General features: G+C 37.6%; 2 protein-coding genes across 2 annotated transcripts in view; one reads left to right on the top strand and one right to left on the bottom strand.

Annotated features, from left to right (window-relative positions):
- Positions 1 to 12,859, top strand: part of LOC134804381 (cytochrome b5) — a 26,426-nt gene extending 13,567 nt beyond the window's left edge. Inside the window, exon 4 of the mRNA XM_063777418.1 lies at positions 6,128 to 12,859. Coding sequence (XP_063633488.1) covers positions 6,128 to 6,203 — 76 coding nt within the window. The 3' untranslated portion in view covers positions 6,204 to 12,859. The remainder of the gene's footprint in view (positions 1 to 6,127) is intronic.
- On the bottom strand, positions 8,398 to 15,421 carry LOC134804379 (apoptosis regulatory protein Siva-like). The gene is made up of 4 exons (XM_063777416.1): positions 15,219 to 15,421; positions 14,715 to 14,857; positions 13,841 to 13,983; positions 8,398 to 12,975 (listed from the first exon to the last, which is right to left on the bottom strand). The coding sequence occupies exons 1-4, from the start codon at positions 15,325 to 15,327 to the stop codon at positions 12,936 to 12,938; spliced, it is 435 nt and encodes a 144-aa protein (XP_063633486.1). The 5' UTR covers positions 15,328 to 15,421; the 3' UTR covers positions 8,398 to 12,935.

Here is a 15,421-nt window from a genome sequence, read left to right as displayed (position 1 = left end):
AAAGCCTTGTGAATTCTGTTTTCGTCTCGGCAGAAATATAAATAAATGTTCTCTGGAAGCCTATATTTATTCTTACAATGATTTTTAAACTAAAGTAGCTATATTTTTCTCAAAAATATATATTGGGAGCTAAATGTCATCTTCTTGTAAATAAACAAGATTCTATATGTTCTGCTTGCGCATAACAATAGCCGAAATCATCAATGATCACCTCGGCAGAAATGATGCCTTTCACCCGAGTTAAACACTTCGCATACAAGGAAAGTAAAATGCATGTGCTTTTTTTAAAACATGACTTAGTATAAATAGTTTTTATAGTATTTTTTAGGATACCTTTAATTAACAATTTTGCCAAAAGTATCGTTATTTATGGAATGGGGAGTCAAATATCAGAATGGAAATTATATGAAAAATCCATTTATACCCAAATTTCAATTGCTTATCGTAAAAAAAAATCGTACTTGGAATTGGAACCAAAAATGCTCTAGTGCAGAAACGTATCATTTTCTGCACAACTTTTAGAATAACAATGATCCTCTTTCAAAGCATGAGAAATGAAAACGGATATTTCTTGTTTTCTTTGCAAGCATTTTTCTCTCAATAATGTAATCAATTTGCAGCATAGAAAATCGTCGTAAATTTATAATCATAAATATCAAAATATAAAAGGACATACATTTTTAGAAGATTTCTATATATTCCCCGGGCGACGTTGCCAAATGGTTTGAAAAGGCAACATGCTCGCAACGTTCGGATGTCGGTAAGTCGACAATGAAAAATTCTATTTCAAACTTGATATTTTTTCAGTAATGGGTTACTTAAATAAGAAGGCATGTTTCGCCCGGATCTACTATGGTCAAATGGTCTAGTGGCTTCTTTTTTGCTTTTTATTACCTTATGCGACTGGCAAATATCAATAGATATAAAAAAAAAAAAAATTAATTGAAGAACAGATGATAATGATACGAAAAGTTTAGTAGGAAATACAATATGTAATATAAACAAAAAAAATATATAAACTAAAATTAAAAACTACATAAAGCTAAAACTAACTACAACATAAACTAAAATTCAAAAAATTCTATATATGTATATTTATTTGAAAACTTGAATTACAGAGGGGCAGTACCTACAGTGATCCCCACACTAGGTTTAGCCTGTAACGTGGGGATCTAAGCGAAATACAGATTATTATTTCGTACATAACCCATTCATGGCCACGAACCGCCGAGCGTACACAATACGCCAGGCCACCATACAAACCGTTTTTAGCTAAAACGTATGACTCAGCTTATGGGTCTCGAGCCTGGCGCGAACGGTAAATAAATCGCCGCTTATGAAGCCGGCCAGTTGGACAGCATTATGCAACATTTTTACTAACCACCGATTTTCTGTGCCTATTAAAAAAGAAACTAATTATTGCAGTTTGTAGGAGTGAATATTTTTACTTTCTACAAGCTTTTAATGTCTGACCAAGCTAAGTTGGCAGCAATTTTTATAGCTCAGCCTGTGCAAGTGTTAAGTTAAACGTCATAATTTCATATAAGTTTGACATTTAAATTACACTTAGGTACTCAGCCTGTGCTATCAAAATCGCTGCCAACTTAGCTTGGTCTGATTCTATTTAACTTGCCGTGTTTTTTGTTGTTGTTTTTTGGGGCAAATCTTGGAAGTTATATTAGACCCGTTTCCCGATATCCCGATCCAGTTCATAGCACAGTCGGTCAGGTTAGGCGGGTTCAAATTCCGGTAATCCATAGCCATGGTCACAAAATACGAAATCACTAAACAGCACAGGAGGAGTATAAAGTCGCCAACGAATAAATCGTGACTAAATAATATTTTCCATGTTACTCCAAAATACATCTCTAATGGGGGATGGGATGAATCACATCTTGAACTCTTGTGACAAATACCACATGAAAGATAATACCGGCGCCGCCGCTCGGATGCATTCCTTGTTTATTGTCCAAGTGTGTCCGATAAGCTTACACCTGGTCGGTCATGTATCTTTGTTTTGGTAAACGCCATTATATTAGTAACAATAGACAACTTAAAATGTATTATAGTACTTACTTTCTAATCTGCCGTAGAAACCACGATGTTTGAAAAAACTTGTAAATATTTGTCACAAACTATTTGTAATACAATACATATTAGTTAGTGGTGACTGTTTCTATATTGAAACGAAAAAAAATTAACCTTAACATCATTGTTAGTAGGTAATTGCCTAAGATACAATACAACGATCACCAAATATTATGACATAAAAGTACAGTGGGAGAAAATCCTCGTTGCCTTACCCCTCATACAAAACAAAATATTATTATACTACGGCTTGGTTCCTACAAATTCTTGCTTACCATCATCCAAACAGTAATCAGTTGTAAAATGGTACAATATCAAACAGCTTCAACACGAAATAAGCTTTAAAACCAGCCAATAAAGTTTATTTTAGCCTGCTACGGAAACATTAGTAGTTTTTACAAGTAGCGCCAGGCCACGGTGACCCATACCTTGAGCCATGTCAATAACTTCTGAAATATATATATTTTTTGTATTTTTTAAATATAGATCTTTCTGTTTTCTTGCATCGCATTATGTATCTAGAATTTCAGTATATTTACTATATTGCACTGATAGTAAATCAAACTTGAATATTCGAGACCCTGTTTTCATTAAAAAAAACGTGTTTATAATTTTTTATCCTAATATGCCTTATAGAAATGGTTGTTAGCTTATATGACACTTACGTTATTACATCAAATTACGTTTCGTTTAAGTTTAAATCAGAATTTATTCAGGACTCACATGTGAGTCACTGGCCCTGCGGAACTGTTTGAGCATGACCCATACGCTGAGTCGCTGGCCCTGAATGGGATAAGTTCCGAAAAACTCATTGGTACGAGCCGGGGATTGAACCCTCGACCTCCGGATTGAAAGTCGCACGCTCTTACCGCTAGGCCGCCAGCGCTTCTATGTGCAACCATATATAGGCAAATAAACGAGTTCGCATCCCATCATAATCACAATATTATATTGTGTTTAAAGAACACTATTCTGTTTTTTTCTGTCTCATTACTTCCCCAGAAATGTGACTCACACGCCAGCTTACTTAGTAGTGTTAGTACAGTCGCCATCAGATATATCGGAGCGGCCGAGATGCTCAAAAATATCTGAACACGCACTCTAACGCCTTGACAATAGAGGCGTGTTCAGATATTTGTGAGCGCCTTCGCCGCTCCGATATATCTGATGGCGACTGTACTAAGCTAACATTAAAAGCGTTTTTGTAATTTTAGGTAAAATAATTTGCGTCATTTTCAATTGATAATAAGAATAAAAACATATAATCTATAAAACTTATTATAAAATAATAAAAAATTAAAAAAATTAAGCACCGTCGGGATTTGAACCCAGATTCATTGATACTCTAGCTAAAATTTCTTCAAAACAGATGTTGTGGGTGCCACAAGCACATGACAATCAACGTCTGAAAATATGTATCAGTTGGTTCTAAGTTACTTGTCAATGTCTCAAATAAGAATTTAAATTCTAAATTGTTCTTCCTAAAAATATTCATGCGCTGCACTGCGCCCTCTAGGTTTCTTTACTGTAACATTACAAATCTACTGACATTAGACACTGACTTTAGGTATGTGAGTGTGCGTGAATGCAAGATATTGCAATATTTTGCAGTTTTATTCTCTGATTATTTAGATTAGACACTGTTGAGTATAACATGTTTCGATTTGGACGTAACATTTTTTATTGTTTTCGCCAATATCAACACATCTTATGAAACTGTTTATATTTTGGGAGAAACGGTGAAAATCCACAATTCGTGCACACTGACGCCATCTTTTGGCTGATAATCGGCATCCCATCCCTAGACATCCACCTTAAAGTACCAAAACACTAACATCAGCTGTCGCCACTTTTGAGAATGTGTGAATGAATCTCTACATGTGCAATATTGTAACGATTGTAAGTATCAGGAGTCATGAATACCACACAACAGTGCCAGTAAAGCCTTTAAATTTATGACGTATATTGCAGAGTAAGTGTACATAATATAACTAGACATAGAGATTTTTCTAGCATGAACGAGGCAACGCTTAGTGACTTCCTTCCAATATTTAGTTTATAAGATAAGTTTCATATACACAGGCCACATTTGGAAATAAATGAACAAGAATAAACTGAATATCGGAAGGAAGTCACTAGCATTGCCTCGTTCGTGTTCGAAAAATCTCTATGTCTAAAGATAAATACAGATAAACTTAAACCAAGCTAATTGTAATTTGGAAGCAATTTTGATAGCCCAGACAGTACAAGTGTTATTTGAACGTCATAATTTCATAGAATTAAGTTACATAGCAGAGGGCCCTATGTCCCTGATGAGGGATAACAGGATATCATCATCATCATAGCACCTAAGATAGTCTGTTATTTTCAACTATGAAGTAGGTACTGCCCATAGGGAACAGTACGGAACTCTCATTTGCTTCTTGCATAGAGAATGTATGGCGTGGTACTTCATAGTTAATAAGAAAACAGACCGTAGGAGGTATGTTAAAATCCGCTCTTGCTAAGCTGTTGGGCGTGTCAGAACCCCTAGTGTCAATTTCATTCGATGCGTTCGCGTTTGCATGTCTATTTATTTATGGGATTTTGAATAGCGCGCCAAGCGGGACATTTTGGAAACTTAAAATGACAATGCAAACGCGTGGGTTACGTCACGTCACGCCATCGAATTAAATTTACACTTGAGTACCTACTTTGACAACATTCGACTGGCTCGTTTAATATTTTGATCGCTGCATATAAGGGCTACAATTGATAAAGCGTTATCAATTAATCTAATGGCAAATGAATGGGGTGGATCAATAGCGAAATATTGACGTGTAAAGTATCCGACGCGCATCGTAGTCGTAGCTAGGGCATGCAGTACCGGTCCCGGTACCAAGAATTTCATTTCCCGGTTCTGGGCATGGCCGGAACCGGGATTCCCGGTTCTTCCCGGTTCTCAAGGCATCTTTTGATTACTTTTAAGAAATTGTGTGTGTTAGCGTGCAATATTTATGAATGACTTATTTTCATATAAATAATTGCATAAGTATTGCAATAAATTACTTATTTTATTTAAAAAAACACTTAATTGGCGTTCCAACCTACTTTACGAAATTAACCGGCACACTTTGCCTCCGCCTGGGCCGAGCCACACGGCCGTAGCGTAGTCGATGCACTCAGCACTATGACGGCACGGCCTGCCTGCACGAATGCCTACTTTTCTAGTTTAGTTTGTCGGTTTATTTGGTTCCCCAGTTTCATAGCACCATTATTATGTCATATCATTTGATGTCCCGAGCTAAAGTACTAAAACATTAATACTATTGAATTGGGAATAAATATAGTCATATGATGAGAACCGGGAAGTACCGGTACCGGGTCTTCAGTACCGGTTCTTTTGACACTGTAAAATTCCCGGGAATTCCCGGGAATATGAGAACCGGGAATTCCCGGGAGCATGCGCTAGTCGTAGCGTAAACGACAGATCTAGTGCATAATTGTTTTCCATCGTATTTTCTCGGAAACGTTCGTATTTGTCATGCTACTTCAGTCAACGTCAGTACTTTTTGTACCGAGACTGACTGAAATAAGTAGCAAGACACGTTTGTACGTTTCCGTGAAAATAGGAAGCAAAAATAATTACCTATGCACTAGGTACCTACATCTGTTTGTTGGTGTTAGAAGTCACTGTCACTCACACATGATTAGGGATCGGACGATAGAGTGCAAGTGACATAAGGAACAGCCGGCCTAGGCAAGGTTACAATCGCTACAGCTTCGACAACGAAAAGCATTATGTCTCTCTATCACTCTTCCATATTAGTGTGACAGTGACAGTTTCGTTTCGATCGCTACTGAGCGTAAGCGATCGGCATCTTGGCTACGCGGCCTGGACTGTTAGTGGAGAAGATATCAGTGTTATATATTTTATATACATACGGTCGATAAATTCGTCGATGTCGTCTTAGATAAAATATCTACATAAGCTATGTATTTATTTATATCTACACCACCTATATCTACAAGTTATCTCTACTCTTTTCTTTTTTTTCAGTGCGTGGACCTCATGGCTGGCGCCGCTTCTACTCGGCGTCGCGGCCACAATCCTCTACCGCTACCTATTCGCGTAACCTTCCAACCAAAAACGCCCATAAGCGTCTGACGAACGAAATTATCTGAGCTGACGTCTGACGATAACGAAATTGATAATCATTTATCGTCAATCGAAAAGTAATAAATAGTAATGTATCGGAATACGGGCCGATTTTAAATTTGTTTTCGTTTTTTTGTCGTCCGATTTCGATATAATTTGGTGGGAGTTATTAGTTCCCTATTCTGTACGCAATTTCACCGTATGTTCTAAACTAACATTTTATTTTTGAAATCAGGCAATTACATAATATATCAATTTTGTGGATCACACTAGGCTAAGCCTGTCCCGTGACTCCTCCTTCTAAAACATCTTTCACTGGAAAAATGACTATATTAGATAGTAACTTGACTAGGCCACCGTGACGTCCACTTACAACGTGCGCCGTCCCATATTATGTTTGCATATAAGCCAGGCGCCGAAAACGTCTATAGGTGTGCGACGGGGCGAAGTTATTTGAGTTGGGGAAGCGATAAACCACTAAGGTCTAGGCCCTAGACCTAGACTCTAGGGCATAATGATAATAATATTTCAGCGACGTTATAAGTATTATAATTATGTCAACCATGAATTTGTGAAATTGGCGAGTCACTAACAATTTTTAGTATTTTTTTATATAAATCGGCAAAGTACGACACGTTTATAGCAGCTCAGATAATTTTGTCATATAAATATAAGACATAACATATTTATATACAACACAAAGTAAATGCAATGCCAATGGCTTTGCGTTGCAACTTCAACACAAATGCAGAGAACGCACAAGTGCGTTCATAAAGTTAATTACCAGCCAAATCGTAACTTATCGCATTTTACTTTGTAAGTTGGTTGAGATGGGTTCGATTTGATAGTTATTTATTAAGCAAGAATGTTTTATGGGTCATTATTTTTATTAAAGGGAATCGGGCTGACTGGTCAACGTCCAAGGAAAAACCGTTTTGAAGTGTGTATAAATGAATGATGATAGGTATATTATGTAGGTATTAACCTTTTGACTGCCAAAGACGTCAACTGACGCGCGCGGCTAGAATACAACCCAATATCAACAGACACAGCGTGAATTCCGACAAGGGTTAAATTTTAAAAAGTATCCTGATTACCTTCAGCGCTGTCTCCTATTGGTAGACTGTAAAGTTGATTTGACAATTGAATGTAAAGTTGTTGCTCATACGTGGTTTTTGAAATACCTTGCCCGTTGTGCTTTAGGGCGTCCGCTATTTGGCGCGGTTGCTCGGAGCGGGTTAACGAAAATAGTATGAGCGTTGCTACCTGGCGCGGACGCGTGCGACGGATTTTACCTTCAATGGCACCCCGCGTGCGTGCGCCCGCTCCGTGCACCCGCCCACGCCACAGAATAAATAATAGTACTAGGTACAGAAGACTCACTCTCTAACAAAACGCGTCGGTTACGATCAGGACAGATATGGCCGCTAGGTGGCGACAGCGCCACGCGCGGCTTATGGCTAGCCACCAAAATTGGTGTGGGACGGATGTACTTTTAGCTACCTGGCAAAGCGAGCCACGCGAGTGACGCTCTTAGGCCCTTTTTGCGTCCAAAGGATTTCATATCATTTCTTCTTGTGTTGGAATTAGGCTAAGTGCATTTTTCAACGTAATTAGAGTCCGTCTAAGCTAACTTTGCAGCAACTTTGATAGAACAAAGTGAGGTAGTGTCATTTGAAAACGTCATATTTTCAAAGAAATTCGACATTAATGATGACATTACCACACTTTGTCTTTGCAAAGCTTAGCTTAGCTTGGTCCGACTGTAATGATTTATTATTGTATCTTATAATAAAAAAATGCTATACAGGGCAGATTATACGAAAGAATAAAAAGCTTATGCTAATTTTAAGCTGCATTAATAGTTATATCGTGTAAGGCATAATGTTATATTTTGACATAAAACTGAAAGGGTGAATTATTGGTAACTTTTAAGTATTTTTCGAAATACTTTATCTTTATCGTTTTATATTTTGGTTTTGTTCAGACTTTAATATAAGATAAAATAGATAGGTGCATAAATAATAATAATAACATTAAATTGGTATTATTCTTAGATGAAACAGGAAAAACAAATGACATCATAAATATACAATAAGATAATTTGACCATAATAAAAGTACATATTATAGCCCTGATCAGTATATTCCTTTATTTTGAGACTATGTAAAAAGCATTAGAAATAAGGTAAACAATCTTGATGTGTCTTTTAATTGAAAAACACATTTTAAAAATAAGTTACGGCATATATGTAACAATTATGAATCTAATACGATCATTTATATTCTTCTGCTTTCATAAGTAATAGTTAATGATTTTTAAAACGCGTTTTTCAATTAAAAGACATGTCAAGATCGCTTACCTTCTTTCAAGTTCTCTCTAATGCTAAAAAAACGAACTATAGTGTGCCGGGTACTCATTAGCGAGCCGTAACCGTAAAGCCGGGTACTCATTAGCGAGCTGTAACCGTAACCGTTGCATGTACTGTAACCAAAAAACATAGTGTGTACGTGGTTCGTAAACCTGCTGCGAGCGGTACGCGAGCGGCTCGCAGCGATCCGACGTTTACAACGTACTCATTTCTGAATACGTAACTGTAACCGTTACTGTTACCAAAAACATAGTGTGGACGTGGTTCGCAAACCTGCTGCGAACGGTAGGCGAGCGGCTGGCAGCGATCCGACGTTTACAACGTACTCATTTCTGAACCCGTAACGTTGCACGTTACTGTAACTGTGACTTTTACCAAAAACATAGTGTGTACGTGGTTCGCGAGCCTGCAACGAACGCTACACGAGCGACTCGCAGCGATCCGACGATTGTCGGTTTTTGCCGCGAACCAAAGGGCGCTCGCAGTGCGCTCGAGGACGTCAAGATCAGTTGTTGCCACTGCGAACCAACTATATTATTCGAGTATTTCTTCGTCATGAGTGAATGGTCAGAAGATAAATGTATTTTGTTGATAGATGCCTACAGGGAAAATAGTGTACTATGTAGTATACTAAGTATTCTATGGATCTTCTTTCCCGATACATTCTATGAATCCCCCATCATCGTGGCCGTTTATGAGTAGGCATCTAGTATGTATGCTGCACAAGCGAGAAATACTTCATCGTGGAGTTACAAACCAAAACTGCGGATCAGATCCGGCTTGTCAGTGGCCTTCTCGTACACACTAGAACCTCGTACTGTATCTGTTTGGTTACAGTTACAGCTCGCAAAATGAGTACGCTCGGTGAAAGCGTTCCGGCGAAGTCGCGAGCCGAAACTGTAACATGCGTACTCACTAGAACCTCGTACTGTATCTGTTTGGTTACAGTTACAGCTCGCAAAATGAGTACGCTCGGTGACAGCGTTCCGGCGACGTCGCGAGCCGAAACTGTAACACGCGTACACATTAGAACCTCGTTACTGTATCACGCATGTTACGGTTACGGCTCGCAAATGAGTACCCGGCTCACTATAGTTCGTTTTTTTTAGCATTAGAAAGAACTTGAAAGAAGGTAAGCGATCTCAGTAACTATTACTTATGAAAGCAGAAGAATATAAATGATCGTATTAGATTCATAATTGTTACATATATGCCGTAACTTATTTTTAAAATGTGTTTTTCAATTAAGGCGCGGTGTGTAGTAAAATGCACTTTTTTGTCACCATATTTACAGACTCCGATGTAGAAGAGTCGTTGGTTATTTGAAAAATTTTTGTTGAAGTTGTGCAACCTCTAAATGTTGACCGATTTTAATTTTTTTTAACGTATAATATTTTTTTATCAGTTGGAACAAGAATTCGAGCAAAGTCAGATGAAAATCGAAAATTCGGAAAAATGAAACACCCTATTAAGTACTCATCAAAATTCGAATTTACTAATAAATCTTATTCAATATTAATTGCCGAACTAAAAATCCCGGAACTGACAATTCAGAATACCGATGTCGTCAGAATAAGGACGTAGACGTGCTGCGCGGGAATGGTGCGGTGCGCCGCGCGGGGCGCCCGCCTGCCCGTTCTACCACGCGTCTGCTTCACCCCCTTGAATACGTAAAACTCGAGTATAAGAGCGCCTTAAAAGACTCGTCAAGATTGTTTACCTTATTTCTAATGCTAAAAAAAACGAACTATAGCGTCCTACCATCCTAATAGGTACTATGTAGTACAGATGTAGTGCATAGGTAATCGTATTGTCACGGCAACGCGGCCAACGCGGGCAACGTACGAACGCGTCTTGCTATTTAAGTCAGTCTCGGAACAAAAAATACTTACGTTGGCTGAACTAGCATGACAAATACGATGGAAAACAATTATGCACTACATCTGTACTTAATATCCTCTAGGTTTACTAATATGTGGCCGAAAATTGTATGGCAAATTATCACTTCCCAAACTATTTTTTCCATAGTATCATTTGGCAAAACTATCAGATGGCAAACCAATGTTTCGCATATATAACATGTCGCAAATGATTATTTACAATATTATTGTATGGCAAAATATTTAGTTAGTCATGTTTCAAAAAGTCTCTTATTGTTATGTCGAATATATTGATAGGCATTAATTATTTTTCGCCTAATATTGTGAATAACCTACCTATCTCTAGGAGCAGTTTCGTTTTTAGGGTCATAAAAAATAACCCTAACCTACCTATATCTGGGAGCAGTTTCGTTTTACGGGTCATAAAAAAAAATAATCCTAACCTACCTATCTCTGGGAGCAGTTTCGTTTTTAGGGTCATAAAAAAATAACCATAACCTACCTATCTCTGTGAGCAGTTTCGTTTTACGGGTCATAAAAAAAATAACCCCAACCTACCTATCTCTGGGAGCAGTTTCGTTTTTAAGGTCATAAAAAAATAACCATAACCTACCTATCTCTGGGAGCATTTTCGTTTTACGGGTCATAAAAAAAATAACCCTAACCTACCTATATCTGGGAGCAGTTTCGTTTTACGGGTCATAAAAAAAATAACCACAACCTACCTATCTCTCGGAGCAGTTTCGTTTTTAGGGTCATAAAAAAAATAACACTAACCTACCTATATCTGGGACTCATCTGGGAGCAGTTTCGTTTTATGGGTCATAAAAAAAACCATAACCTACCTATCTCTGGGAGCAGTTTCGTTTCTAGGGTCATAAAAAAATAACCATAACCTACCTTTCTCTGGGAGCAGTTTCGTTTTACGGGTCATAAAAAAAACCCTAACCTACCTATCTCTGGGAGCAGTTTCGTTTTACGGGTCATAAAAAAAAATACCCTAACCTACCTATCTCTGGGAGCAGTTTCGTTTTACGGGTCATAAAAAAAACCATAACCTACCTATCTCTGGGAGCAGTTTCGTTTCTAGGGTCATAAAAAAAATAACCATAACCTACCTATCTCTAGGAGCAGTTTCGTTTTACGGGTCACAAAAAAAATGCTAAATATAAATGTCATCAAATAAAAAGTATGCGAAGTTTCAATTTGGGCAAACGTTATTTTAACAATAAATGGTTAGGTATAATAAAACATTTGCTTAGTGACTATTTTTCTAAATAAATCGTGGTAAAATGAACATCTGCTAAATAAAATTGTAATCAAATAAAAATTATGCTAAATAATAATATGCTAAGCATTGGTTTGCCAACTAAAAGTACTGCAATATGTTGGTTGGGAAGTGAAATTAGGCGAAAAATATTTCGGCGAGATGGCAGTACACCCCTCTACAAGGCCGTCTTAAACTATGCTGGGGCCCTCGGTCACTCAAGAATTTAGGGCCCTTTTGGAATGCAAAGCGAATTAAGTGAATTAAAGTTTTTCTACTATGGGCTTCTATTTATTATGGCACGGGCCGGGCCCCGTGTGCCCTTATAGTAAAGACTGTATAGGGTCGACCGCCCTCCCCCCTAAATCGTCTTACGTAATAAATGAATGGCACCCAACTTTTGTTTATGGATAGTTTGTATCATCCAGGATGTTCCGAAAATAAAACAAAATTTGTAATAATAGAAAGTATGTATTTAAAAGTCACATGCATTAACTTTAATTTGTGTGTCATCTTTATCTAGCATCCAGTTCTTGTTCGTCAATTTGTTATAAATTTTATATAAATAAAAAAATAGTTACAAGTATCTGTTGTTTATTTTGCTAAACTACCCGAATGTTAAAAATAGTCATCATCATCAACTTCTTTGATTCATATTATTATGGTATCGTCTTGGGTCGTCCCATTCGCTTTTCGTCAAGTTCTTAAATTAGTCCTATTCTGCTTTCGTCACTCATTCTACATTCGTCACAATCGTCGGTGGCTTTCAATGTAGAATGAGTGACGAAAGCAGAATAGGACTAATTTAAGAACTTGACGAAAAACGAATGGGACGACCCAAGACGATACCTTATTAAGTAAGAAAACTGATGTATGGAGTGAGCACTCAAAACTTACTTATTATTCTATGCCATAATGGAGGCATGCTCATTGAAAGTCACTAATTAAACTAAATAATCATCGGCTCTTCAAATAGTCATTTCCCCACGTTAATTAGGTGGACATAGACACTCTGTCATTAACCCTTTGCTTGTATATCGGCCAAGACACAACCTTCTTTATTAAACATCTTAATATTAATTGAACTTAAAATATTTTCGTCTCTTCTAATCATATGTGCGGTAACAAAATAAAATATTAAACATCAAACGTATCTTCAGTTATAAATCAAATCTAAAACAAACAAATAAATTAACTATAACAGGACACACATATCTCCGTGCCTTCAGATCTGAAACAATAATAAAAATTACTAAAGTATGTACACGGTACAGATGTAGTGCATAATTGTTTTCCATCGTATTTTCTCGGAAACGTTCGTATTTGTCATGCTACTACAGTCAACCTCAGTACTTTTTGCACCGAGACTGACTGAAATATCAAGACACGTTCGTAAGTTTCCGTGAAAATACGATGGAAAATAATTATGCACTACATCTGTACATGAAGTATTTCTGAAGCCATTATTTTTGCTGAACATACATGCGGGTCAAATCGGTAGCTCCAAGGTCATATCTCTCATAGATCATCAGGGGTGTCTTCAAAATACCACGTTTGGTCACTAGGGCGAGGGAGGGGTGAGCGCTTAGGTTTTCGTCACGTAGTCAATATCCTCTAGTTAGGGAAATCTCGCGCTGTTTCGAGTTATATTACAATATCGCGCGCAGCGTTTAGCGCTTTTTAAACTCACAGGTGGCATGTGGCAACACTACCGCAGTTTAATTAATTTGCGTCAGTGTATTTTTTACAATTAAAAAAAATGGGTCACAACGTATGGGACATGGGTATGTTCCCTAATGTAGAGTACCACAAAAGAGACTAAACACATGGATCAAATTTTGATTCTTATGTCCAACCATTTTCACTTATATTTTCCTGGTTAACTTGTTAGAGTTAGACCAAGAAAAGTTTGCAGCGAATTTGATAGCCCACGCAGTACAAGTGCTATTTATACGTCATAATTTCATAGACGTTTGACGTTTAAAATAGAACTTGCACTGCATGGGCTATCAAAATCGCTGCAGACTTTTCTTGGTCTAACTCTACACTGTCAGGTTAATTAATTAAAGTAAAGTTTTAATTAATACTAGTCTTACCCTGTCAGACAGCAGTGGTTGCAATAGCGGAGTTGGCAGCGCTCGCAGGGATGCTGGCAGGCCCCGCAGAGCTCCTTCTCACAATATGAGCAGCGATCCTCCGACACAGCCCCGCACGGACACTTCTGGGTGATGGGCTTTGTCTAGATATAGAAAAAATATAAATATATAAACGCATGACACTAAAATTTTACTTAAAATAAAGTCAACCATTTCAACTTAATTTATAAAAATGACTTAACTTGCAATCAAATTATAAATGTATGAATTCAAAGGCTTGAAAGGTGTCAAGTATTCAGAGGGCCTATCGCAGTCCACTTAGTTGCATATCTGGGCCATATTATATAATGCTGTACAACATACACCAGGTGAAACTGTGTGAGGTGCAAGGCTCGGAACCGGTTTTTTATTCATACAAAAAATACCAGTTCATTTCATTTTTAATGGGACAATCTAATAATACGAAGTTGTTAGTTACCTAAAAACATGTTTCAGTCCTATGTAAAGAGCATAAAACAATTAAAAATTTTGGGCTATTTTGGGTTTTCAAAGAGTATTGTATGTTATTTCTACTCAGAATCGTGCATGTTTTCAATCCTTACAGGAGAAAAATGTATCCCATGGTTTGTTTCCATTCTGTTACTATTTTTCATACATAGTAACGGCACCTATACAATTCCTATTGTATATGTATAGGGCAGAAGTTCCCAAACTGTGCGCCGCGCAAGAGGCAATCCTTCTCACCATGTTGCCTATCTATTTCGAATAGCGTCTAGGTAAGGGTGCCGCCACCACAAATTTTAAACTTGCAAGTGCGCCACAGTCAGTCAAGATTGGGAGCCCCGGGTATAGTGTTGTTGCTATAAAAACCTACCACAGCACCAGTCTGCTGGAGATGGCCATTTTTCCCAAGGAACAACTGCTTAAAACCATCCTTTCTGCATTCATTCTCTATTGGCACCTCAACGCTCTTTGTGGGCATCTTGGCACCACGGAACAGTAGTTCTAGGGTTTTCTCTGGAAGAAGATAATATGATCAAAGGTTATTAACACGCATATAATATAACTTTTATTCGCATGGGAACTATATCTATACGTACGTTTCTAGTGCGAGAAAATAGTCGATACATCACTTGGGCATAGAGTTGTGCCTTTCTCGAGGACGTTCTCAACTCGGGCAAGACTACCCACACACAACGTAGCGGTACTCAAAAACCGTTCTAAAAATCAACACAATAGGGCTTGCTAGTCAGCAAGCCCTATTGTGTTGATTTTTAGAACGGACATTATACTTAACAACTTTCTCCAAGTAACTTCATCTAGATACCGATATCATCCGTGTCGATACGAACGACTAATAAATGATTTTGCAACCTACCGTACACTTTCTGAAGTCGGTCTTCGTTGTTGTTGAATTGTTTCATTCCGACGTGGACTTTGCTCTGCTGCACGAAGTCCTCGATAAATGGGTTAGACCGCTTCGTCATTTTACAGCTATACTATTTGCTTATTCGCGAAAATTAATTTTTAAGATTCCTTAGATCAACAGGGAAAGCAATAACATGAGACATGAGTGATTGA

The sequence above is a fragment of the Cydia splendana genome, chromosome Z (assembly GCF_910591565.1).
Source record: "Cydia splendana chromosome Z, ilCydSple1.2, whole genome shotgun sequence".
Classification (NCBI taxonomy): domain Eukaryota; kingdom Metazoa; phylum Arthropoda; class Insecta; order Lepidoptera; family Tortricidae; genus Cydia; species Cydia splendana.
The sequence above is the reverse complement of the archived record's forward strand: the minus strand, read 5'-3'. Positions and strand labels throughout refer to the sequence as shown.

Excerpts from the sequence above, each read along its gene's own strand:
- LOC134804379 (XM_063777416.1), bottom strand. The coding sequence starts at position 15,327 with ATGACGAAGCGGTCTAACCCATTTATCGAGGACTTCGTGCAGCAGAGC. Across the intron at positions 13,984-14,714 it reads TCCAGCAGACTGGTGCTGTG|ACAAAGCCCATCACCCAGAA; the intron begins GTAGGTTTTTAT and ends TTCTATATCTAG. Across the intron at positions 12,976-13,840 it reads AACCACTGCTGTCTGACAGG|ATCTGAAGGCACGGAGATAT; the intron begins GTAAGACTAGTA and ends TTATTGTTTCAG.